We start from the raw sequence: 27,302 nt of genomic DNA on the forward strand, positions 1-27,302 counted from the left end.
AACGTAACCTAACTGCATGCAAATCTAGGGAAAATGGAAAATGATCAAATAAACTGTTTTAATTGCATAAATCAATTATGGTATGCATGTTTACATGTTTGAAATGTAGTTTTCTACTAGAATGCATAAAACTATGTTTTTAAAAGTTATTAGTGACGCGATCGAGGAACGGAGATCGGGGACCGTTAAAAGAAAAAATATTTTTATTAAATAATTATCTTTAATTATTTAATGTATGGTATATTTTAATTGGTATTTTCGAAAATGGCAACTTTTGAAATGTTTTCACGCGCCGAGTCGTATTTTAAACCGGCAATCAATTTTCAATGAAAATAGAGACTTTTTGAGACTCGGCTAATATTTTCACAAACTTTACTTAAAAAATATTTTAATTATTTTCTAACGGGCCTAATGGACCTAACTTACTATGATTAGTGGGCCTAAACCTTGTATCAATTATTTTATATCGACCAAGGCACCAAAACCCTACCCATAAACCCCAAAACTCACGCCCCACCCTAGGAAAAACACAAGGACTTTTCCACCAATACAAACTCACACATACCACACGAGTTTTGAGAGGAGAATCAAATGAATAGTGCAGAAATTCAGCAAGGTCCTTTTCCGTTAACGTTCCTCGCATCATATTATGTATGTTTAATAATAAACGCAAAGGCAAAGGCATGCCGTAATAAACGCAAAGGCATGCCTTAATATTTCTTTACTCATTTTTCACACCATATTATGTATGTTTAATCATGTGTGCATGAAAGATATGAATCCCTCCATGTATTTTCGTTTCATGGCTTGTGCATACCAAAACTTTGATTTTTATGCATTGAAACTTATGGGGATGCCATGGTAGGGCTCTTAGAATGGATGAAATCAAGAGGGTTTAAGGGCCTAGACAATGTTGCATATTGGTTGGACATAGAGGGTAGCAGAGCTGAACAAAAAAGTGATTGTATGAGAGTTAGGGTTTCGGCTTGGGGTCCTTAGCGGGGCACGACACTTAGCTGTTGTTAGGGCATTTCCAAGAGACCTAAGGGGGCTGTATGATGGTCCTAGGGTGACTGCACTAGGGATAGTTAGAAGGCAAGGGGTTGGGACGTAAGGCTTGCGCTCGCATGGCTAATGGCGATCGGCTTTGAGGGCTGCAGCTTCTATGCGTGTTAAGTTCTGTCCAGTAGGTTCCCTAGGGTTCAGTCATTGTCCTAGGAAGGTTTTATAGGGGCTGGTCGTGTTGGTTGAGGGATAAGGCCGAAGGGGATGCATGGCAAGTTAAGCTAGGGTTTCGAAAAATAGGGGCAAACTTTAGTAGCTGTTCTAGGCATGTTCGGTGGTTTTAATGGGCTTGATTTGGGTTGTATATGATATGTTTAGATGTTATTAAGCTATGGTTCAAGTTTGGTAAGGTTTGGTTAAGTTTTGAGTCGATTTGGGTTAAAACCAGGATGACGTTTAAGTTTTAAAAATGGTTGAAAAATTAGTCGAGGAGCTTAAGTTTACGTCTAAGAAATATTTTATGGGTGTATTTTAAGGTGTTATGTTAAGTTCGGATAAATTTGGGTAGACGTTTTAAGGTCTAAGGATAAATTGGGAAAGTTAGGGTTTTAGGGGCAAAACGGTTGTTTTACACCTGAAAAATGTTAGACGTTCTGGCAGTATCATGAATGATGTAATGAATGTTAAAATGTCTATGTAAGTTTATGATGAAACGTTAATGCTAAAAGACGTGTTGCATGCTTCGTTTAAAAAAAAAATGATTTATATATGCATGAATTTTATGAGAAATGAAAATAATGAAAGGTTGAAGTAGATGAATTGATTGTGACTAATACGATGATACGATGATATGATGATATGTAAGGCCAACGCTCAGCTGACGGGTGAGAGTGTCGCTGATGTCTCCGCTGCCTGGTACCATGGTTATACGTAGATGGATCCATCGACATACAACTGATACGAAAGTCACAATTAAGGATCTGAATTCAATAAAAGGGAAACATATACGTATATGATGAATGGAAATATTTATGATGAAAGGATAAATTTTTAAAGTTTATGCATGTTCATGAAAGCTATTTTATTAAAAGTATTTCCACTGTTGTCTGTGAATGTATATGTACTACTTTTTATTATGGTTAAGGTTCGCTGAGTCATTAGACTCATTCGGTGTGATCGATGCAGGTGAGCATGATTTTGATGGAGGACTTGATGGTTGAAGTAGTTGAACTGAAGGTATACATAACCCGAAGACCGTCGCTAGTTTTCTGCAATTATGTTTATGATTTACATTTACTTTAAGGATTTTATGACTTATGTTGCTTTTGAGATATTAAGATGTTTATGCTTTATTTTGAAAAATAATAAATTTAGTTTGTTGAAGATTTACGTTTTCAAGTTTTGAAATGTATTTTTGGGATTTTCAAATAATTAGTTGGAGTTTATTTTTAAATGGTGCAAAATATTTCTATATATATGTATGTGGTTCAGCCGAATGGTTTAGAAAAAAAATTAGTATATTTTAAAGAAAAACGAGTAGTGGACGTTTCATACACCAAGCTATTGCCTGTAATGCAAAAGCCTATACTTCAAGGCATTGAGAAGCCACTGATTTCACAAATTGAGATTTTTGAGTACAAGACTCTATGCCTTGTGCAGAAGATTCAAATACCTCTAGCACAAGTGTTAAGTCAAGATCATCTTCAGATGAGTTGGCTGAAATTGAGACTCCATATTCTTATGTCGAGTCTTCAAGTCAACCCTCCACCTCAGGGATTGAAGAAGGAAATATCAACCCTAGACCAAATACAGACAAAAGTAAATCTAAGGTTTGTACTAATGAAAATGAAGTTTATCCATTTAAGGTGTACAACAAAATTGGGAGAAATTGAAAACAAGAATAGACATTAACCAAACCACAATCAGGGTTGATGAATCAGAAAAATATTCCATGGTATGGATGAAAACAAATTCATATCTAAAGGAGATCAAGACATGGTATGAATTCAGGGTCCTTGCCTCAGTTTATACAACATCACCCAATTTCCCAGAAATTTTAGGATTACCTAAGTGGATCCAAGAAGCGGTTCATGAAACAATGGTAAACAATGATTATTTGTCCGAAGGAGATATTTTGGAGCTATACTTTTTCAGTACAACACCAGAACCAGTCGGAAAAAGCTCACACGAAGCCTTTCATTTTATCAAGCTAAGGAGGCTAGATATGAATGTTCAAAAGTTTATCAAGGATCCTCCAGTAGAAGAAACACTCCTTGATGCTTCGATAACTGAAGATGACATCTCTACTAAAAGAGCATGGGGTCTATGGGTCTATCTAACCGAGATGGAAAAAGTCAAGTTTTCATTTAAATTTTATCATAATTCTGTAAATTGATCATTCATGTTAAATACTATGACAGAAAATAGCAAGTTTTGCAAAAGACCTATTTGAAAAGAAAAGAAATATTCTGTGGAATAACAAACTGTCAAGGAGCAAAGAAACTCGCTGAAAATTCTGTAACATGGCTCGTGTGAGAATACGGTTCAGAAAGCATCTACCCAGAATGCCTAAATAAAAAAGAGAGAGAATTCGGTAAAGGTTTTCGACCTAGATCGGACCGAAAGCATCTTGCAGAAATATGACCAAGTGGTGAAAGAACACACAAGAAACAATTTCCTCTGGGACAATGCAAAAGCAAAAGATTCCTCGAGAAAGAAAAGTAGACATGTGATCCAACCACTACATTAGTGGACGATGGACCACCACTAAAAGACGATTCCATTAACTAGAGGAAGAGATGGAGCACTCAACCACCCATAAAGAAAAACCACCAACTATTGGTCGAAGGGATCATCACTCAGAAGATGCTGTCAGCCATAACAGGCAGAATAATTCACAAGATTTGAAGCCCGGATTTTAAATCCATCAATACTTCTATAATTACCAAGACAGAAGGAAGATGAAACCATCATTCAACCACTTCATTTTCTTTCAAATAAATTGTAATATTTCCTCTCTCAAGTTTACGTGTGTTGTATTCGCAGCTACTTAAACAAGTTTCTCTACAGGAGGTTACTATGTAATAATAATTTGTATGTTTGAATAAAAAGATCAATGCTTATTGCCCATCTCATGTATTATTTTCAAATTGAACTACTTTACTAGATACCCTGAGGTGGGAAACGAAACAAGGTTGTGCTAGGTACTGTTGAAGAAATCTACGTCAGGAACCATCTGTTGCGACTGTGTAGTTAGGATTTGAGGAGCAATATGTAAAATTCGGTGGATACAACCTGAGGCACTCCGGTCAAAGAGGTAAACTATTAAATTTATTATACGAAATCATGATGAGTCATTTATATATATAAAAAAATCGATCATCTGAACATGATATATATGCTAGAAAATTTGCGTAGCTGCTTGTCTTTGGACTATATGCTTTTAAGAACATGTTCGAAATGTAAAACAATGTCATATACTATAATTATTAACATTGAGGATATTTTTGGAAATTTTAAAAAATTGGTGAGCTCAAAAAAAGATTTAAAGGAGTATAGAATAAAGTGAAAGTCAAGTTTGATGATGGAGAGTGATTTATAATTTGCTCAAAAATATATCAATATTCATTTTAAAAGATATTTGCTTATTTTGAGTAATCTACCGATATAATTTTTGCCCTATTTCTTTTGAGCAACCCAAACCTAGCCCACTATAGTTGGGCCTTTCTTCTAACGGGCCGGCCCAGCATTTCTAAGTAGAGTTTTTGGAGGGACCTGGGCCGGGCTAGCCCGAGAGATGACGCAAAAAAGTTGACCGCGATGTGTGTTTTAGGGGTTTTGCTTCGTCCGTAGGAGCAATCCGTTTCATTTATTTGTCTCTCTGTTTCCCCAATTTTATCTCACTCCAAATTTCAGACCTATCGCAATTTACAGATCGCTTTCAGTTTTATTCTATTTGAGGTCAGCGTTTACTTCCTTTTGATTATGTTTATTTACTTCTTGTGTTGTCTAGGTGGACCTTTTGAGATTCAGAAATGCTTTGTTATCTAGGTTTCAATCTCTTCTGTTATTGGTTTATTATTGTTATTTCTGGTCAGTGGATTGTTGCCTACATGATTTTTGTTCTTAATGAATACTGCCATTTTTTTTTTCTGTTCTTAGGGTTGTTCTTGAGGCTCGGGGTGATTTTTTCTTTGTTTTTATGCGCATGGCTGTTTGTGATTGAATTTGGCCTTTTTATTGGTGTTTTAAGATTAAGAATTGTTGATACTGTTACTGAGTACTATGTGCTGTATGACTCATGTTTATATTTTTCTTTTGCATTCAGTCTGCTGCTTCTGTAGATGTTACTTTGCAGTTTCCAAAATGAGTTAGTCCATGGATGTGAGATGCATTTTCGAATTGTCCATTTTTCTGTGTTTGTTCCTTACCATAATGGAGTATTTTGGTCATGATATTTTTTTGATTGTGATACATTGTGCAAATAGTTGGTCGGGTCAATTATTTTTGGACCATAATTTCTATCTTATCAGGGAGGCGCTATTTTAGTTACATTAGAAATGGAAGATCTGCAGCTTGTAGAATAATTAACAATAATTGTTGGATCTTTTGGGGAATTAGGTGACAGCCAGGATCTCTATTGTCAATTGTCTGTTAGGTTTTAATTCTATTAACTTCTTTAGAGATCATATGCTGTATATTTATGAATTTATCATTTTGTTTAGGTTGTGTTTAGATGGATGAGTTTAATATGAATGGGAGATTTTGATTTGAGAATGGATTTGAAACATTGATTCGAAATGACACCTATCTTAGGAGCATTTACATTCATATCCATCTGAATTACTATCACATTTTCCTAAATTAATAGAAGGTGGATTTGAATTTTTTTTACCTAATATAAGTTCATCAAAAGAATCAAACAGAATTGAATTCATGTACTTGAAATCCATGTTCCAAATACCTTAATCCAAATGCATCCTTAAGGAATACCGAGGATTTGGATCTTATCACTTACGAAACTCTTGTGACTCAAGTGAAGCAGTTTCCAGTTAATATAGTACTTATTTTCTTGTGCATTCTAGTCGGTTCCTTTGCATTTATAAACAAAGCTGCCAATACAGGCCTAGAAGTGATACTTTGTGGATATCTATAATATTTTATCCATATTAAACTCAAAGGTGTGAGTGTTCTTTATGATATGTTATTTTATCATTCATATGTTATACATGCCAATTTAATTTTCTTGAACACTTTTTGTTGTAAATTGATTTTTTATGTTCGATTATGCCTAGGGTCCCTAGAATTCCCAATGGTTCATCTCTATTCCATCTTTTCATGATATTACACGTCTGATGTCTTTCTTTTTTGTACAATTTCTGAAATTCTATCCCATATTCTAGCTTATGTATGTTTTTTCTGCAATGATAGATTTAATTGCAGCTCATTATTTTGATGGCTGCTTGAATTATTCTCTCTCTCAGGAAACAGGCCCCAGATCACATTTGGAAATCTTTCTTACTTTAAGGAAAAAGGAAAGCTGCTTCTTAGCAAAGGATAATTATCTTCATGACCTCTTGACATTCTCACAATGTCAGGATTACCCAATGTAATTATCCTTCATCCACAACAGATACATTTATCGGTATCAGATGATAATCTTTAGAAACGTGAATATGTTTTTTAATATTTTTTTGGGTTCTTTTACTTTGAACACTACAGCTGGTATCTTCAAATGTGATTGCTCCATTGTATGTTTGAGATTGACAATTTCGTGTGAACTATCTGATTTTGTTATCATTTGAGTGAAGATTGATCAATCTAGCAAATGGCCGATCTTTATTTAGTGAAGACATCTTGATGTTGATAATGTGAATATGCACCTATGATTGATTGATGCTCTTTTCCCTTCATGGATTTATCTATACCATTTTTCAATATACATTCAAGTGATTACTAAAATTTGTCACCATAAGTTTAATAAATACTTGACGAACACTGCTACCAGATCTTACAGTAAGAGGATAAAAATTTTGGAAACCATGGCTAAAGTCAGATAATGCATAGTCATGTTGGACTTAGATGTAGATGAGATGATTATTGAAATGTTTAAGCACTTCCTTGGATCTGCAAGAGTTCATCACCCAGAAGCTGTCGTTGAATCAATAGAGACAGTGATGTCATTTATGATAGAAGAAAGTGAAGATGAATCTTCAGCTCTACTCACACCCATTTTTCTATCTTGAAAAGAAACAAAGGGTTGCTCTTCCAAATGCAAAGAAATTGTATGAGAAGATTATTCAAAATTGTGCATAGAAGTGTAGATGTAACATCCTTACCCGAGCCACTACTATACAGACTAATAAACATGCATGATTAAAACTTAATATCAACAATTTAACATCGGAAACCAAATAACTTAATTATCATACAATCCAAACAAAAACAAAACAATAATCTCAATCTTAATCGTTAACACAACCCTATCGAATTCATAATCATGCATGGGAATACAAGAAACCAAACAAAACCTCCACTGGATCACCACCGAAAACCCAAGTGCTCTAGCCACTGCCCTGGCTGTCCGAACTGTCCAACCTAAGACCTGGCTCGTGGGATGAGGTGTTCAAGATGAAAACATGGGCGTGAGCGACAATCGCCCAATACAAGGATGTACGAGTATACAAACCGATATGATGCATGTGAAATGCAATATGTTCGGATATCAAAGATCAAGTCAAAAATCTCATGCTTAGTCTAGAGGCACTTGAGTGTGTAGTCTCTGATCTGCCATAGACATGTTTGTGTTCCCACACTCATCAGCAAGACGTGGACCTACAATGTCTAGAATCATCAGAGCCTGCGGGTTTCGTCGGACATTGTAGCTATTGATACCCTACCGTTCATGATACAGAATAGGGCTGAGCGACCCAAACAAACTGGGTACATCTCAAAAGTATTAGGCCCAACATGATATATCATGCATAAAATTTCAAAACAATAAAACATGCTACATATAAGGTGTATACTAGGCTTAAATATCTTAGTCAGTACATCACGTACTTAACTAAAACAATCTGGGTCAAAACACACTTTAAGTCCTTGAAGTGATGCATCAATATACACAATGTACCCTCCTGATCCAGATGACAAAGCCGAAACTAGTGCAGTTGTCAAACGTTGACGTAGTTCATTGAAACTATTTTCACAATTCTGTGTCCACTCGGATTGCACATTCTTACACGTCAGCTGTGTCAAAAACTTGGCTGTCTAAGAGAATCAGGAGATGAGTCTCCAGTAATAACCTGCCAAACATATAAACTTCTTATCTCTAGTGCTGATTCTGGTCATGCCCAACTCAACACTGCATCGATCTTGTTAGGATCCACTTATATCCCATATTTGGATATGACATATCTCAAGAAGCCAACTCCATCGAGTCAAAACTCACACTTGCTCAATTTAGCATACAATTGGTGATTCTTCAATGTTTGCAACACAATCCTTAAATGTCGTGCACGCTCTTTAAGGCTATGAGAGTATACAAGTATGTCGTCAATAAAGGCAATGACGAACTTGTCAAGATATTCCTAGAATACTCGGTTCATCAAATCCATAAACACTGCTTGAGCATTCGTCAAACCAAATGACATTACTAAAAACTCATAACGGATATCGTTGTACTCTTAGAAACTAAGCAACAAGTGGTAGACAGACGATTCGTTGCAAGTTTGTGGAAATCTAGTTTCGTGGATTGGGTCAGTCTACCGTCACTTGGGAGATCTGGAGGTATTTTAGTGATGTGGTACCCTAGAGTAGTGGGGGTCAGTGACAATTTGATAGGGGATTTTTAAGTGTCAATTGAAATAGGAGGGAACGATCAGATCAAATGATGGTTCTTAGCCATATATGGACCGGTTCAATCAAGAAAGAGAGAATTATTTTGGGATGAAATAGCAGGGTTGCATTTTATCTGCGGAGACAAATGGTGCTTGGGAGGTGACTTTAATGTGGTTAGAAATACGGGAGAAAAGATGAACAACCTTTCCAATACAACGAGTATGACATGTTTTGATACTTTGATTGGGGAGTTGGGATTACATGACCCCCCATTGTTGAACGCTAAGTACATGTGGTCAAACTTCAGGGCTGAACCGATCTGTTGCCGACTTGATAGATATCTCATTTCGAGGGGTTGGATGGACATTTTTCCAAATTTCAGACAAACGGTACCACCCAGAATCACATCGGATCACTGCCTAGTCTTGCTTGATACCGTTAAGTTGAGGTGGGGTCCTGCTCCGTTCAGATTTGAGAATACTTGGCTGTCCCATCATAAATTCAAAGATTTGGTTAGGTCATGGTGGAATAATGGGGTAACACGGGGGTGGGAAGAATATAAGTTCATGACGAAACTCGAAGGAATCAAAGTCGAAGCTTCTAAATGGAACAGAGAGGTTTTCAGAGATGTGGGTGTTAGATACACGGAGGTGGTTAATAGGATTAATCAGTTGGATGAGTTAGAGGCTGGGGCATCTTGGTCCGAAAATCTCCAAGAGGAAAGAAAGAAAGTGAGGTCTGAACTGGAAGTGTTGTCGTTTACAAGATTTCAGATGGATAGTCAAAAGGCGAAAGTGAAATGGCTGAGGGAAGGAGATCAGAACTCGAAATTTTTCCATGCTTTACTCAATAATCAAAGGAATATATCAATTATAGATAAAGTGAAGTTGGAAGATGGGTCTGTGGTTACGGAAGAGAAACAGGTTGAGGAGAACATTATCAGTTTCTACAGATATCTCTACAGGAAATCTGATGGGGCGGGAGGGTGGGGGTTTCGATGGATTGGAATGGAGTCCCTTAGCTACAATTGAAGCAGAGGAGTTGGAGAATCCATTTTCTGAGGATGAGATTAAAAAAGCTGTTTTCGAATGCGATGGAAACAAAGCGCCAGGGCCGGATGGGTTGACAATGGCCTTCTATCAGAAGAGCTGGGATACGGTCAAAGCAGATTTATTAAAGGTGTTTGCTGAATTTTTTGATGGTGGCATTGTTAATGCGATTACCAATGAAACCTATATTTGCCTAATCCTAAAGAAACAAGATGCAGTCAAGGTTAAAGATTTTCGACCAATCAGTTTGACAACGAGTCTGTATAAGATTGTGGCTAAGGTTTTGGCGAACATATTGAAGAATGTTTTGGGAAATGCAATTGTAGAGACTCAGTGCGCATTTATTAAAGGAAGACAAATTTTTATTGCTGTCTGATAGCGAATGAAATAGTAGAGGAACATCGGCGGGAAAAAAAGGGATGAGTGTTCAAGGTTGACTTGGAAAAAGCATACGATAACATTGATGGGAGATTTCTGGATTTTGTGATGCAAAAGAAAGGGTTTGGGACAAGATGGTGGTTGTGGATCAAGGGGGTGTTTCAAATGTTTTTTCTCGATCTTTATCAACGGTAGACCTCGGGGAAAATTCCATGGGGAGAGAGGCATTTGTCAAGGGGATCCACTATTCCTTTTCCTCTTTAACCTAGTGATTGATGGGTTAGGCCGGTTGGTCGATAGGGCCAAGACAGTGAATGAAATAAGAGGATTGGAAGTAGGGTGAGACAAAATTGAAATTTCACATATCCAATTCGCAGATGACACATTGTTCTCTGTCCAGTCCGAAAGGCATCTAATGGCACTAGTGGAAATTCTCAACAACTTCAGTCTTTAAGCGGGATTGAAAATCAATTTGGAAAAAAATGTGGTTTTGGGATTAAATGTCTTAGAAGAGGAAGTTGAGGGTTTGGCACTAACAATTGGGTGCAAAAGAGAGAATTGGCCGATCAAGTAACTTGGGGCTCCGTTGGGAGGTGATCCCAAGTCTGCTGACTTTTGGGAACCCGTGTTATCCAAAATGTCCAAGAAGTTAGCGAGTTGGAAGAAGTCCTTTCTCTCAAAGGGAGGTTGACTTATGTTGATTAAGACTGTGTTAAGTGCGATGCCGACCTACTACATGTCTCTCTTCAGAGTGCCAATTAGGGTGGCGAAAAGGATGGAAAAATTGATGAGTGATTTCTTGTGGGACGGAGTAGATGGGGATACCCATTGCCATGTCGTCGGGTGGAACCAAGTTTGTAAGCCAAAGGATAGGGGAGGACTGGGGTTGGGGAATATTTGCTTGACGAACAAGACACTTCCTGGGAAGTGGTGGTGGAGATGCTCGTTGGAAAAGGAATCATTGTGGAAAAGATTATCAAGAGTATTTATGGTTTACAAGACGACGGTTGGGATGTGAGGTTGGCGAGGAACACAACTTTTAAAAGCCCCTGGAAATTTATTTCTCGGTCTTACTCGACTTTTCATCATTTGGTTAGGGCAGTGTTAAAAAGGGGGAATATAAATCGTTTTTGGGAAGACATTTGGTGGGGAGGGGTTTTGTCGTTCAAAGAACGATTTCCATCTTTGTTTCACATTTCCACCTCGATTAATAAACCGATCACCAGCTTTTTAGATGTAACCGATCTTGGAGAAAATAATAACTTTCATTGGGATGTGCGTTGCAGGAGAGCCTTAAATGAGGTAGAATTAGATGAATCCAGTGATCTTTTAGGGGTATTGGACACGGTTAGGTTGGAGAGGGGCACAGATGATTTTAGAGTGTGGATGGGGGACTCGTCCGGGTATTTTTCAGTTCGGTCTTTCTATGCTTCTTTTTTCCCGGTTACAGCTTTCCCTTTATTTCCTTATTACAACAATATTTGGAAAATAACGGTCTCATACAAGGTTCAAGTCTTCTCGAGGACAGTGGCGTTGGGGAAACTCCCGACATGCGACTCGTTGCAAAAAAGGTGGTCCAGCTGCGCATTATGGCCGCAATGGTGTAGTTTATGCCAGAAACATGACGAGAATCAGGACCATGTTCTGTTGCATTGTTCCTTTTCGAACGCAATTTGGACAAGGGTACTACAAGAGCTGGGGTTTGAATGGATCTTTCCAAGAAAAGCTCAGGACTTGTTTATTATGGAGACAACTTTCCCCACCGACAGAAGGAATAAGAGCTTCTGGTTTTTGGTTGTCCACGGCGTTTTTTGGTCGCTTTGGTTGGAGAGGAACAATAGAATATTCACAGATTCAGCGGAGTCTTTGGACGACGTCTGGGCAAAGATCAAATTCAGGGTTGCGGCTTGGACCACAGTACTGCCGGAGTTTAATCATTTATTTATTTCGGATTTGGTTAGGGATCAGAAGTTTGTATGCTGCTGATCTTTATTTAGAATTGTTATTTTGAATTGTTTTTTTTATTCTGTAATCGAGTTCTCAGGATTACTCTCCTATGTAATCCGACCTAATATTTTAATAAATTCAAGTTTCGTATAAAAAAAAACTAAAACCTCATAATACCCATACCTTGTTCGATATGCATTCTTAGGGATATCACATTGATGAACTCAAAGCTGATGATATTCAGATTGTAAATCGATCTTCGAGTACACTAAAGTTCCTTGCAGTTGATCAAACAAGTCGTCGATATGTGGTAACTTATATATATTCTTGACTGTAACTCAGTTTATTCAAAGCTGCATAGATCATCCTTCTTCTTAAGGAACAACACTGGTGCTCCCCAGGTCTAATGTACTCTTTGTCAAGCAGATCTTGTAACAGTTGCTTCAACTTTTTCATCTCCGACGATGCTAGTCTATAAAGCGCTCTTGGAGATATGTGCGGTTCTTGGTACCGATTCTATCTCAAATTCCACTTCCCTCTCTAGAGGAAATCTAGGTATTTCATCAGAGGAAAACATCAGGATATTCATCGACAACTGGGATGTTAGAAGAACCAATAATCGTCTTCTCCTTGACGAAACTGAACGAGATGCTGATAACAATCTATGGTCGCTCTATTTGGTCAATACGCCGATTCCCCATAATACAATCGAAATCTTCCATGGCCAATATCATCAAATTAGTAGACACATATTTTCCTTCAAACTCTAACAAGCAGTCTACGATTAGTCGCTAGCTAAAACCTCTTGTCCCATGGGTGTAGACACCGACATTAAAACATCTAATGACACGTATGGTAGTTTATACTTCTTAACAAACCTTGATGCCATGAATGAATGCGATGCTCCAATGTTAATTAATACATATGCAGAAATACCACATAAAAGAAATTACCTGCAACGACTCTCTCGTTTTTCTCACCAGCTTGCTCTTGATTTAGGGTACACTGCTTTTGGACTCGTGGGCATTGCTAAGATCCTTGCGATGCCCTTCCACGACGGAAACCTTGAGTAGGAAAACCTTTCTGCTGCATAGTGGCCTTAGACTGTTTTCCACTATAAGACCCACCCTACAATAGAGCCTCCGCCTCCACTCTGATCCTCCGAGTTAGGGGAATCCTTCTTAATGTGACCAAAACCACCACAATAGAAACAAGCACCCTTAACCCTTTGACATTTCTCTGTGTGGTGGTTGCTTCCGCAATGGCCACATTGCAACTTCTTCTTACCAAAACTGTGCATTCTTTCAGAACCGGAAGAAGATATAGACACTTCTTGAAAGACTGACCCTTCGTTCCAACGAACTATAACTTTTGCTAGCTTGCATAGCTTTTCTCCTAGCAATACTGATCTCGACTTGACGAAAAAGATTCACTAATCCTTCTTATGAAATCCTATTGTCATAGACGAAAACTCGATAAAAAATCTCCTGGTTCAAACCATTAAGAAAATGGGAATATTCAAAGTTGTCAAAGGCGAGCGTCTCTCGCCTATTTTACTGCAGAATTAACTGATGTGAGGAGCATACAACTAGAGATCCATGAAACGCTTATGGTAATCCTCAATGCTCAAATCTCCTTGCTTAATGGTCAACAGTTCTATGTACTTCTCCTGACAAAAGCTAGCAAGAACTGATGATTGATCAAAGCATGATGGAAATGTTTCCAACGAATCTGTCCATGCTGTTGAACTGGAATGACATAAACATATTTTTACCATTTCCGAGCTTTTCCTTGGTTCATGAAATCGGCTACCTCCATTTTCTCATCCTCGTTGTAGTGCATCACTCGAAAACACTGCTCCATGATTTGGCAGAAAGTGTTGGGTGCAAAAAGATAGTTGGCCTATTAAATATCTTGGGCTACCGCTGGGAGGTAATCCAACTAAGATGGAGTTCTGGGAACCCGTGCTCTCGAAAATGTCAAAGAAATTAGCAAGTTGGAAAAAATCATTTCTATCGAGAGGAGGCCGTCTCACTTTGATAAAGGCTGTGCTTTGTGCGATGCCATCCTATTTCATGTCCCTTTTCATTGTGCCAGCCAATAAAGGTTGCCGGTAAAATGGAAAAAATGATGAGAGATTTTTTGTGGTATGGTGGTGAAGGGGAAAACCATTGCCATGTCGTGGGATGGAAACAAGTTTGTAAACCAAAGGAAAAAGGAGGGTTGGGATTGGGGAATGTTTGTCTCAGGAATAAGGCTCTTCTTGGCAAATGGTGGTGGAGAAGTTCAGTGGAAAGGGGGTCGTTGTGGAAAAAAATTATTCAGAGTTTGTATGGGATACAGGAAAACAAGTGGGACTTGGGGTTGGCGGAGAAGGCGACATTTAGAAGTCATTGGAAGTGTATTTCTCGGTCTTACCAGGCTTTTCATCAACTTATCAGGGGGTGCCAAAACAGGGGAATATCATTCGTTTTTGGGAGGATGTCTGGGAGGGAGATAACTCGTTTAAAATAAGATTTCCATCTTTGTTTCGTATTTGTACTTCTACCAATAAACCGATTTGTCATTTCGTTGATGTTGTCAATAGTGGGGGTAGTCTTTCTACCATTTGGGATGTCAGATTTAGAAGAGATCTTAGCGAGGATGAGATTCTTGAGTTCACTAACTTGTTCGAGTCTTAGAGAGTGTCAGATTAGACATGGGTACTGAGGATGTTAGAGTTTGGAGGGGGGACCCTTCAGGTTTGTTCTCTGTTAGTTCTTTTTATTGCGCTTTCTTCCCTATTTCCAACTTTCCAGTATTCGATTTCTATACTACCATTTGGAAAGTACATGTCCCACAAAAGATTAAGATTTTCTCGTGGATCGTGGCTTTGGGGAAGTTGCCTACGTGTGATTCATTGCAAAGAAGGTGGAAGATTTGTGTTTTAAGACCGCGGTGGTGTTGCTTGTGTCGAGAGCACAAGGAGAATCAAGATCATATACTTCTACACTGCTCATTTACCACAAGGATTTGGATTAAAGTTTGCAACGAGCTGGGAGTACAATGGGTTATGCCGAGGCATGCTAAAGATCTCTTTCATTTGAATTCAGGGTGCGCATTCAATAAAAAAGACAGCGAATTCTGGTACATGATCATTCACGGCATATATTGGTCCATTTGGTTGGAGAGAAATCGCAGAATTTTTGAAGACGAATCGGACTCTGTTGACCAAGTATGGGAAAAAATCAAATTTAGAGTCGCATCTTGGACAACTACCTTGCAAAAGTTCGACCATTTATGCATTTCAGATTTACTGAGGGACTTGAAATTTATTTGGTCATGAAAACTGTGTCTCCTTGTAATTCTGGTGTATTTTCAAGTTAATGTTGCTGTAATGTTGCCGTGGAATGCTCATCCACGAACAAATTGTACTATCCAAGTATTATAATAAAACTAGTTTTCTATCAAAAAAAAAAAAGTCAAGAATCTCATGCTCGGCCTAGAGGCGCCGAAGTGTAGTCCCTAATTTGCCATATTCATGTTTTTTCTCTCATACTCATCGTCAAGATGTGGACCTACAATGTTCAGGGTCATCAGAGCCCGCGGTTCCCGTCGGACATTGTAACTATTGATATCCAACTGTCCACAATACAGAATAAGACTGCGTTTCCCAAACAAACGAGGTATATCTCAAAAGATATCATGCCCAACGTGATATGTCATGCATAATGTGTCAAAGCGGTAAAACAAGCATGATGCAAGAAATAAATATGTAGCATATGAGTATGCATACTACACTTGGATTTTTAAGTCAGTACAATACGTACTTCACTAAGACAATCTGACGGAAAGTCTATTTGTCTGAACCTAGACAATACCAACTTACTGAAATCACTATCTTGTTAGATCCATAATTATGAAACAATTTTCAAAGTTTTTTTAATTATCCTTAAACAACTATTTATGGCTTCAAGATTATAGTTGCTTTCGTCGTCAGCCTGTTGGTGAGGTTTAGATCTGCGTGTCTTAGGTCACCGACCCATCCTTGTGCCGACACTAGCTCCGAAGATTCTCGATACTAAACTGCCCTAGAAACGGGCTAAAAACCTAAGATGTATGGCTAGACCTCGAGAAAGAGAAGCTGAGAAAGTGATGTAGGAAACAAATGAAATCAATTTCTATTTATAGGCAATATCTGGACTAGTTCAGAAGATCCGAACTCAATCTTATCCGTCACGTGTCATAATTTCATTCGTCTAGTTGGATTTCTTGGGATAATGTAATCTGAAGTAGATTAGGTGTTTCGTTTTAAATTCAGTAGATCCAACGTGTTGATACTCAATTAATCAATTTCTTAATAATACTTAATTAACAACTCTTTGATCATGTCTTAATTAGTACTTCATAAAAATAAGGATTCAGATCATTACAATAGATCTTATTTGACTCAAGTATCAAAAATTTCAGACCAGAAGATGAAGGATGGTAAATACTCAACTGGATGGGAATACAGAGAGTAATTGATTATCCAAAGGCGGAAGATTGTATGAAGGGGGCGAACATGGATTGGAAATGACTTACAAAAGAAGTGATCAAAAGATATTGTGGTAGAAAACCAACGGATCCTTATGAACTTGTTTCTACATTGATGGAGGATGGGTTGGAAGGTCGTGTTATGGCGGTGGGTCAGCTGTTGGAGATTTTGATGGATGACCACGAGGAGCAACATATAGGTCATGTGGATAACGAGCTCACAGACAAATTATGGAGAGGGATGAGAACTCATGGGCTTACGACCATCAAATGGGCCGTAGAATCAGTCAATTTAGTTATGGATTAAAAGGATTATAGGGGGAATAGTGGATTATGTTTTTGGACTGTAAATCATAAGTAAAATTGGGCCCGAACAATTTATATAGGCATACCAGTTATGGGTACGTCTCACTTTGCATCAAACCTCAGAATCAAGGCAAAGGAACTAGAAAACATCGTTGGGAGTGAAAACCTCGGATCTGATGTGGAGAATCAGGCTTCCAAGATAGAAAATTCACTGGGATTCAATGGGAGAGACTCGATTGGATGGATTTTGAGAGCCGAGCAACAGATTGGCACCAAAAACAATTCAGGACTCTTTTTTGTTAAATTGATGCAGAGTTGATCGACTGAAGAGACGCTGATTGTATTATTTGGGATTTGGCAAGTCCAAAGGTGGGCTATGGCTGAAAAAGGTTACTTGGGCTATGTCACTAATAGGACCTTAAATGAGATTTGGACAAGAGAAATAGACCCGGCCCAATAATAGTTGCAAGGGTTTTGGACTTTATCTGCAAAAGTGAGAAGCAAATTGAAGGTTTCATGATTTGTTTCTACAACTAGGGCGGATTTGTGTTGGGTTCGATTAGGAAATTGAGTCAGGATATATTTTTAAGAGGGAAAGAATTGCAGGATGGTGCAATCAACTCCTCAGCACTTTTTCAATGTCCCATGAGGAGGGTTGAAAAATAGACGTGGAAGATGGAAATCCTAATCGAGTGTGGAGTGGCAATGAAAATGGGGCACTTAGGCAGCATTTTTTGTGAATGTGCTTCGTATCCTACCTCTGGGTCTTCTCATCAAGAACTTTGTAATATCTTTCTTGAATGGAATGATGGAGCAAAAAAATCCATAGCAAATTCCTCCAAGCATATTCTTATTTTGAAGTTTTTTGATATCAGCTTGCATCTTAGTCAAGACACTTTTAGTCCTAATGGAGAGGAAGTTTTTCTTACTTGTAAGCATATGTCTTTGTTGAATGTAAATCTTGCTCCTTCATTACAGTCAATGATCTCTCGTACAAAAGTGGCTTGTGGCAGTGGGTTATGCATCGTGGGTACTGGACAGAATCTGTTGAAGGGGTCTCCTTGGAGGGCTGCAATGGATATTGAAGTTTTCCCAAAGAATTTTGAAGAAAATCTAGAAACATCAAGAGGCCTCAACCTTAGGAATCTATTCTACACAGAGCAGACATTCATAATGGAAATGAGGTTCACTTCTAAAAGTCGAGCCAATGAGAATCAAGAAAATTGACCAAGCTGTTGAATATCTTCGCTTTGCTGTCCACAAGAAGGATTACAAGATGAGCTTTCAAAATGTAAAATCTGAAAGAAAAGGCACTAGGGATTTTTTGTTGATAAAGGTGTAATTCTTCATGATGAGGGAACCGTGGGATTTGTCATATTCTATTATCTTTGAAGCAAAATTAGGGAGGAATTGTATTCTTGCCTCTGACTCGAAATTGCATATAATTAATGATACAATTATCATTTCTACTAGAAGTGAAGCAGGCTTGTGTATGGGAATTGTGGTAGCTGAAGAACTTTTCTCAGTTCTTCACTATTGGGGGCATGCATTCTTGACACTAAAGTGGTGCTGAATGCAGAAGATGCATTGTTTCAGATCATGAGGAAAGGCAACACAATTCTCTCCAGAGATTTTACTTTACTCGGTCCACAGATTGACTGTTGTGCCCAACCAGTTTTGTGGTTGACAAATCACGCATTAAGGTGGAAGTAAATCATGCATTAAGGTGGAAGTTCAAACAGTCAGGTTCACAAATTGGAACTGTGAAGCCAAGGAAAGGGAAAACTTTGAAGATCGAATTCTTAAGCTCAACCTTGAGGACAAGAGAAGACTGATTTTCAAGAGGGCAGTATTGTTAGTAACTTATGTCTAATGGGTCTTATTAGATGTGATGGTTATATTTTCATGGGCTTAAATAGATTGAGCCAAAATTGTATCTAGTTATGAAAGGAATTTTAGATGGAATGACTTGGGTGAGGGGCAAGGGAAATTTAAGAGGATGAAGTAGAATAGAGTTAGGCATTCAAATGTTTTCTTTTGAGTGTTGAGACTCAAGACTAGCTAAAAGCTAGGGAAGGGAGTTATGTCCCTTGTACAGAGGATTTCCTCTGGGTTTACCTTTTCATTTCATTTCAGTTATATATTATCATATTTCAGCTTTCTTTCTTCTTTATTTTGTTGAGTATTGTGGTTGTAACATACTGCAACTGTAAAATGAATTTGGATGCTTTTGACTCTCCCAAATGCCTCAACTATCTTGTGCTTTTGGGTTTAGCTGTGATCAAATATGAATCCTGAGACAAGTTACTTTTCCAGTTTTAGTTAAATATTCCTTTCCCTATGTTAAGAAGTGGCTAAATACTGTACTGATCATATAAAAACTAATCTTTAATGGATGAGGGTTATTTATTACATTTTATATTATATATTTATATGTTGAGGCCTCACAATCATGTAGTAAAATATTTGTATATTCTTTTACTCTGTAACTGCAGACATTGAATGGGTCATCTTCAAATCTCTCCGACCCCTCAGGACGCTCTTTTTCTCTCTCTTTCTCTGCACAGTCTGGTGGTGGCTCTCCTGTTTTTCATCACGGTGGTATGCTGTTTGCTGCAAGGATCATTCTTTATATTCTCAAAATTCTCCTATATCAGCAAACTCTCTTTCACAGGAAATATTCAGGGATTGCACAACATTCATGGAAACTTCAATATTCCTAACTTGCCTGGTTCACTAGGATCACGAAATACAGTCTTGAATAACATTCCTCCGACTGGGGTGCAACAAGCTGCGGGACACCTTTCTAATCAACGGTTTGCTTCAAATAACCTTCCGATTGCTCTTTCACAGGTGAGGTTTTACTTTTACATTATGCATATGATTTTTTGATGCTAAGGAATGTGAGTACGGAGTGGAGAATACATTCTAAGGAGAGAGAATAAAAAAAACCATTATAACATGCAGAAGAGAACTAGAAAGTTCAATTGATATTTTGAAATTTGAACCATCTAAATATGTCTATATCACGACTTGTGGTGAACTTCGTGTTTGTTGTCTTCTGATCTACAGATTTCTCACAACAGTGTGCATGGCCATTCGGGGCTTCCAAATAGAGGTGGTATCAGTGTTGTTGGCAACCAGGGGTATAGTAGCAGCACCAACGGAGTTGGAGGTTCTATCCCTGGGATTCTCCCAACCTCTGCTGCAATTGGTAATCGGACTGCTGTTACAGGTTTGGGAGTGTCTCCTGCTCTGGGTAACGCAGGGCAACGGATGACAAGTTCCGTGGGGAACATAGTTGGTGGCGGAAACATGGGCAGAAACATTAGCTCAGCTGGAGGACTCTCTGTTCCTGGTCTTGCTTCTCGCCTAAATTTAACTGCCAACAGTGGTTCTGGAAATCTAAATGTGCAGGGACAAAATAGATTGATGGGTGGTGTGCTTCAGCAAGGTGCTTCACCATGCATTTTCATTTCAAATTTCAATCACGAGTCTCTTCTGTAACTAGTGCTTTAGTGTTTGAGATGTGCATTGGAATGCCTTTTGGATAACATTATTAGTTGCTGCTTCAACTCACTTAAATTTTGTCGCAATATATGTGAAATTATTGGTTTTATGGTTTTCAATATTTTAATGAAATGTTTGCTAGACTTTAGCGGACAGTCTTTCAATCACATTTCTAATTTTCGGTCTTTTTCTCTTTCTTCTTTCATTTAATTTTTTCGTACTTCCTTTTCTACACCCTCAACAAGGTTGAATCACCCTTTCCAAATGATTACTTTACAATTAATGAATTTGTGGTTGATCATGTTTGCGGAGGAGGTATGTATTGCCACAATCACCACAATTGTCGCCACTAGCCTCCATCATGACCTGCGACCATGTAACTGTTCTCCATGATCCACTTAAACCATCATAGCCTCGAACCACCTTTCATTGTCATTTTCCATTGCACTCAACCTTCAACTACAATGGTGATGGTGTAGATAGAGGAGGGGTGGTTTCAACTGTTGGTGAATTTGTGCGGGCCAGTAGAGCTTGTGCTTCTATACTTTTAGCAAAGGGGTATTAAGGCAAACAGTGTTACTTATCAAGAACACTATACAATTTTTAACAAGAATTCCCCTTTCCATAATGTGACAATTTATCAACAAATTTGTGTCTACAATGCAAGCTTGGTGAGCTACAGTCAACCTAATATAATATATAAAGTGAATACTTAGTAATCCAACATTTATACATTATATAAAGTGAATACTTAGTAATCCAACATTTATACCACAAACTGACTTCACCCGTGTGTATTTTAATATTTTGGCAAGTAAAAACAGTCATTGTTGTCATGCGTAGCCCTGATGTGGCACTATGAATGAAATGTGGTGTTAGAGCTTCTTATTAAGTTTAAAATATTTAAATTGTATCATTGTCATCAATTATAGTTTTTTTGCATCGCAACACGCACTTGGAGTCAGGTCTGTTCCGTTTTTTGTTACCATGACTTGGAAAGTGTGATGGTTGTCATTCATGTCTTGTGTGGTTGCACGTGTGGTGGCACAATGGTCGAAACATGTTTGAGCTGAATATTTGAAGTGAGTAATTAGTAACGGTTATAGTTTTTGTTACGACAGAAATCACTTGATACTGTATGATAAAAAATGTCGATATTTTTACTTACCTATGTGTTGCTACTAATTTTCTTGTATGCTAAAACACTACTGACTCTGCAATCATTCGCTGCTATTTATTTATAATTTTACGAAGTAGTAGAATGTTGTGGATGCAAAAGTACATGAGATACGAATTTCACGTGCATAACTTTTAATGTATATATTTTGAATCAATCAGTCTGATGATATTTATGTTAGGTGAGAGTGTAATGCTACTTGCTTAACGATTGCAATTCTGACAGTTCGGGTGTTCAGGTTCCCCACAGGTACTATCATCCATGTTAGGAAATTCCTATCCTGGTGCCGGTGGTCCCTTATCTCAAAACCTCGTTCAAGCTGTCAATAATCTAAATAGTATGGGTATCTTGAATGATGTGAATACCCATGATGGTGCCTCTTTTGATATCAATGATTTCCCTCAACTAACTAGTCGCCCTAGTTCGTCTGGAGGTCCTCAAGGACAACTTGGTAACTGAGTGGATACATTTATTTTATGTTACTTTTTTCTGCTGATGTGTTTCTGCTGTAAGATGCATATAAACCCATCTTGCAGGGTCCCTGCGGAAACAAGGTCTTGGCCCTATTGTTCAACAAAATCAGGAGTTCAGTATTCAAAATGAAGATTTTCCAGCATTACCTGGATTTAAAGGTGCCCATATATGTTTATGTCAATCTTATCAAACAAGAAAAGTTAATCCATTTAATTTATAATTGTCATCAAACAAGTTAGACAAGTAAGATGAACAGGCAATAAGGAGAGAGATGAGACTTTTATATTGTTATTGGGTTGTTGTTTGTCTTTTGTGTCAATTGGTCTTTAACTCATTTAGTCTGAGATCTCAGCTATCCTTCCTGGATTCTTCCAACTTTGGGTATGGAATACCACTACAATCTTCCAACTTGCCTTTTGGTGTTGAAGACCTTGAAATTTGTTTACCCAGTTACAAATGCGTCATGCAACATTTTTTCTTTTCTCATTTTGAAGTTTATTTTTTCTCTTTGCTTAAACAAAAATTGGCTTTATAAAAAAACATATCTACGACAATATCTTTGAATTAGAATATATCCCATAGAAAACTTTTGACGAGGCTTTGATTGTTGCTTGTCATTGCTTGTCTTTCTTTCTTTCTTTTTTAAAGCGTTTTGTTGTAATTGGGAAGCAATGTACTTGTTATTTTCAAATTTAACCTTTTGGCCAATATATCCTCTGCACTTTTATAGTATAATTTGTTAGATGGATTGAATGTAATCTAAAATTGTCGCACAAATATGTCCTAAAATTTCAGCAATTCCGATCTTCCAATTTTGTTCAACAATCAACATTTCACACTCTGTTGCTGTTCTGTTCATCTACATCATTGAACTGGTCATCTTTTTTTAGCATACATATTAACTTCTAATTTTGATGTTTATGATATCATATGTTCGGAATATCTTCTCATTTTTTCGTTCATTTAATCACAACGGCATTTGCAATTCTTATTCATGCATAACTATCTTGATTCGGATTTATTCATTTTAATCTGAAATTGGCCATCTGAAATGGTTATCGATCTGACGCAGTTATAATGGATGTATTTTCCAGATAAAACAGACAGACCGACAGGGTATCATTGTCTTTTGATACACAATATTATGCAACTTTTTGAAAAAAAGATTCTCACTAGTAACCTGTCGGCCTTTTCTGTTACTGTAGTATGGCCTTTAGAACTTCGGTTGGAAGCCTGGAAAAACTTCTGGGTGGATTTAGCGATATTTTTAACATGTTTTTAGATTTTACGCAGGTGGCAATACTGATTATTCAATGGAACTTCACCAGAAAGATCAACTTCATGATAGTTCTGTATCCATGATGCAACCTCAACATTTTTCTGTAAGAAATTTACTAATAGATGTGCATTTGGATTAACTATCATCTCCAGTCTTCCTCAATCCATTTCAAAATGCAGATGGGGCGATCTGCTGGTTTCAATTTTGGGCCAACATTTTCATCTCATCGGCCACAGCAGCAGCAGCAACATGCTTCAGCCAGCGGCACTGGTGGACCTTTTTCGAATGTGAATAACCAGGATCTACTCCATTTGCATAGTTCAGAGATGTTCCCATCATCAAATTCCAACTATCACGCGCAGGTGTGCTTTCTGGCTCTTAAGTTGATATTCAACCTAACCATACGGTGTAAACATAAACCTAAACAATAATTTAGTATCTTAAAATTTGTTTTCTAAGTGTTAATATTATTATTTGCTCTAGCAATATAACTCAGTTTGTATGTATTTTACCCAGTGTTTTTTCTTTGAAGCATATTAATAACAGAAAAGATTTATATGGATATCTGCATGAAAATTTGTGTGTGCTACCCTTGTCAGCTTGCTGATTAAATTGTGTTCTGTAACAAGCCTCATAATTCATAGTTTTTTGATCAAATTTATCAAACAATCAGTTAAGAATGTGTGGATTGTGAAGGAATATTTTCACAAGTTTTTAGATGACATTGTTGTCTCCTTTCTTGCTATTTTGTTACAGCTAATGTTTTGTACGATAAAATGCATTTTGGTGTGTCATTTTACATGATCCAGAGTGGTGCACCACAAGGCATGGGATTGAGACCTCTGAATTCTCCTAGTTCAGTGTCCGGCATAGGGTCATACGACCAACTTTTACAACAATATCAGCAGCATCAGGGTCAATCCCAATTTCGACTTCAACAAGTTCCTCCCGTTAGTCAACAATATAGGGAACAGGGAATGAAACAAATGCAGGCTTCACAGACAGCTCCTGACCTTTATGGTTTGCATGGTTTGTTAAATGTGATAAGGATGAGTGACCCGGATTTGACGTCTCTTGCACTTGGAATTGACCTAACTACACTAGGATTGAACTTGAATTCCACTGAAAATCTCTACAAGACGTTTGCTTCCCCTTGGTCAGATGAGCCTGTCAAAGGAGATCCAGAATTCATTGTGCCACAATGTTACTATGCTAAACAACCGCCACCCCTAAGTGTGAGTTTACCCAATATTCTGTTTTCTATCTGCTTTACTTCTATCATTTTCATTTTGCTGAAATTTTTTGGGTTGGCATGCAGCAAGTATACTTCTCAAAGTTCCAATTAGACACATTGTTCTATATTTTTTATAGGCAAGTCTTCTTTCGATCACCAAAATTACTTTTTTTATCCTAGACATAAATATGACATTTGTTACCTCTTATGGATCTTATGCAGTATGCCAAAGGATGAAGCCCAACTATACGCCGCTAATGAATTGTATGTTCTATGCTATGAATTTATGCCTTTTTCTTGTTTGCTTGCTTGGTTCTTCTTCTGTTGCTGCTTTTAATGTTGGCCATTAGCAACTTTTGTTTTCTTTGTTTATACTTTTTAATTGTTGTTGATTGAATAGGCTCAGCTATCATGGTTGATTCTGATTTTGCTGCACTGTTTCTCAGATATAACAGAAGCTGGTTCTATCACAGGGAGCACCGTTGTTGGTACATGAGGGTTGCTAATATGGAGCCTCTTGCGAAGACAAACATATATGAAAGGGGCTCTTATATTTGTTTTGATCCAAACACGTGGGAGACAATTCGCAAGGTTTGAGATTCTCTTCCTGTTACATTTTTCACTCCTCTGTTTTGTCAGTTATTGAAACTGAAAGAATATCTTGTTTATTAATGTAACTCATACGAGCCTCAGCCCGAACCAATCGGGATTTTGCAGTACTCATTTTTCAACATTTTCTACCCTCTTTGATTCCGGATCAATCAATTTATCTTCCAAATCTTTAAGTTGTATGAACCAAGTGCCATTGATAATTATTTATTGTAGTTGAACACAATTGACTGGATAAATTTTTGCAGGAAAATTTTGTTCTTAATTACGACATGTTGGAAAAGAGGCCAGCTCTACCTCAACATTAGCAAATGCATTTGTTTACAGTGTAAATCTTCTGGTTCAACGTGTTTTATAGGGCAGGAGTATGATTTTAGTTCTATATTGTCTTCTGTAGTTCCTTGGTGTTTTTGTTGTCGAATTGAACATTTCAAGCATGATAGATCAGTTTTTGTGGATTTTTTTGTCATTTTTGTTCTCGTATTAAACTTTGGAACACATTGACAAACCAAGGTACTTTTACTAATCTCTTTGTTGGATTTAGTAACAATTCAACCGTATTCTGTAGTGATATGTTGGTAAATGTTTGATAAAATTGATTTACATTATATGCATTTTCATAAATGCCTTAGCTATACCTTTTTTCTGAAAAATGTACATGTACTTGTAACTTCATCTGATGTGAATTGATTGAAGTTCTGCATGCTTTATAATTATTGTATGTCTCTTATGACAGCGAGACAATCTCACAAATCTATATATGTGAAACGAGTTAAAATGATCTATATTTAAATTGACTTTTTCCATTGGTTGGGTCGGGTAGGAATTGACCTGTTTAACATTTTATTGGGAGTTTGTGTTATATTTATGTCTGGCTTTTTAATATTTTAAATTTCACCATTTTATTTCATATGTTAAGTTAAATTATAGATTATTCTTAAATTTTTTTTGCAAATATTTTTAATTTGTGTGTGTGTGTGTGTGTGTGTGTGTGCGTGCTTGGTGAATGAACGGATCAAAAGATGCTAATAAACATAACTTGCATGATCTTCCGCGGGCCTTCCCTACAACATTTTATCTGAGAATACGGTGTAAACTAACCCATAGCTGAGTTTTACGTGATGGCAACATTAGCAAGCCAACATGTTTCACATCATGTGATAGTCCAGTGAGTCTGTCTGTGGGTGCCTGAGAATGAACAACGAATGCGTATCATTGAATCCAATCATCTTTGAACCTATACTTCCAGCCACGCACAAGCCAAAATCGTCGTTCTGCCCCCAATTGCTGCTCCAAACCCTAGAGGTTTGCTCAAGCCACTCAAGCCTCGTCTGCTGTTCATTCGTTGTAAACCCCCAGCACATATCGGCCCAAGGTCACCCTGTGCTAACAGCAAAACTTTGCAACAGTCTGTTGTTGGATTCCTACATATGTGTTTAATGAAATCTAACGACATAACTCTCCAAACATGCACACACGATGCTATAAACTGAGTCTCGGGGACGAGAACTTGGGTTTGGGAACTTCCCTATTGTGCCGTGACCGGGGAAGATATGGAGAAGAAAACTTACCTATATACCTCAAGCCTTATACGAGAGATCTATGGGAATGCCATACTCCCAATTTAATTCAAGATATGGGTCTTGCAATAATCCAGATATCATCCAAAAGTATGGATCAATAACTTTTGCAATATTTATGGTCATGCAATCACTACAAATATTCTACTTCAGAGGGCAACTTCTTGTGCATATATATGGAAAAAACTTTAATATATATAATTTGCTTCTACCTTTATAAGGTTCGACACAAAGAGAATGGTTCACTAAAATTATATTAAAGTATTTTTTGGTTTGGATTAAAAAAATGTAATTCACATAGGTTTGCTATCTCATACTATACACGTGGTTCACTTTCCCAATTCATGTATATTTCGATCAAAACCTTCAATTGAAATACTAAATGTGTTGCAATGAAGTT

At 37.5% G+C, this 27,302-nt stretch overlaps 1 protein-coding gene and 1 non-coding gene across 3 annotated transcripts; one reads left to right on the top strand and one right to left on the bottom strand.

Moving 5' to 3' along the window:
- The first annotated feature begins 4,825 nt into the window (after positions 1–4,825).
- On the top strand, positions 4,826–25,666 carry LOC140991365 (probable NOT transcription complex subunit VIP2). 2 transcript variants are annotated; one of them, XM_073461285.1, is made up of 14 exons: positions 4,826–4,965; positions 6,489–6,613; positions 19,535–19,640; positions 19,714–19,892; positions 20,112–20,493; positions 21,965–22,177; positions 22,263–22,358; positions 23,494–23,582; positions 23,659–23,841; positions 24,289–24,714; positions 24,798–24,850; positions 24,936–24,977; positions 25,160–25,304; positions 25,571–25,666. In XM_073461285.1, the coding sequence occupies exons 2-14, from the start codon at positions 6,596–6,598 to the stop codon at positions 25,628–25,630; spliced, it is 1,992 nt and encodes a 663-aa protein (XP_073317386.1). In that variant the 5' UTR covers positions 4,826–4,965; positions 6,489–6,595; the 3' UTR covers positions 25,631–25,666. The 2 variants fall into 2 exon arrangements, with proteins under 2 accessions (XP_073317386.1, XP_073317387.1); XM_073461286.1 differs by lacking the exon at positions 4,826–4,965 and adding an exon at positions 5,037–5,055.
- LOC140956431 (small nucleolar RNA snoR35) lies at positions 19,560–19,640 on the bottom strand. The gene has a single exon (XR_012171470.1). It is a non-coding gene; the product is annotated as a small nucleolar RNA snoR35 (small nucleolar RNA).
- Positions 25,667–27,302: the final 1,636 nt, after the last annotated feature.

This window comes from Primulina huaijiensis, chromosome 13, assembly GCF_012295235.1.
Source record: "Primulina huaijiensis isolate GDHJ02 chromosome 13, ASM1229523v2, whole genome shotgun sequence".
Classification (NCBI taxonomy): Eukaryota; Viridiplantae; Streptophyta; class Magnoliopsida; order Lamiales; family Gesneriaceae; genus Primulina; species Primulina huaijiensis.

Excerpts from the sequence above, each read along its gene's own strand:
- LOC140991365 (XM_073461285.1), top strand. Across the intron at positions 23,583-23,658 it reads TGCAACCTCAACATTTTTCT|ATGGGGCGATCTGCTGGTTT; the intron begins GTAAGAAATTTA and ends TTCAAAATGCAG. Across the intron at positions 23,842-24,288 it reads ATTCCAACTATCACGCGCAG|AGTGGTGCACCACAAGGCAT; the intron begins GTGTGCTTTCTG and ends TACATGATCCAG.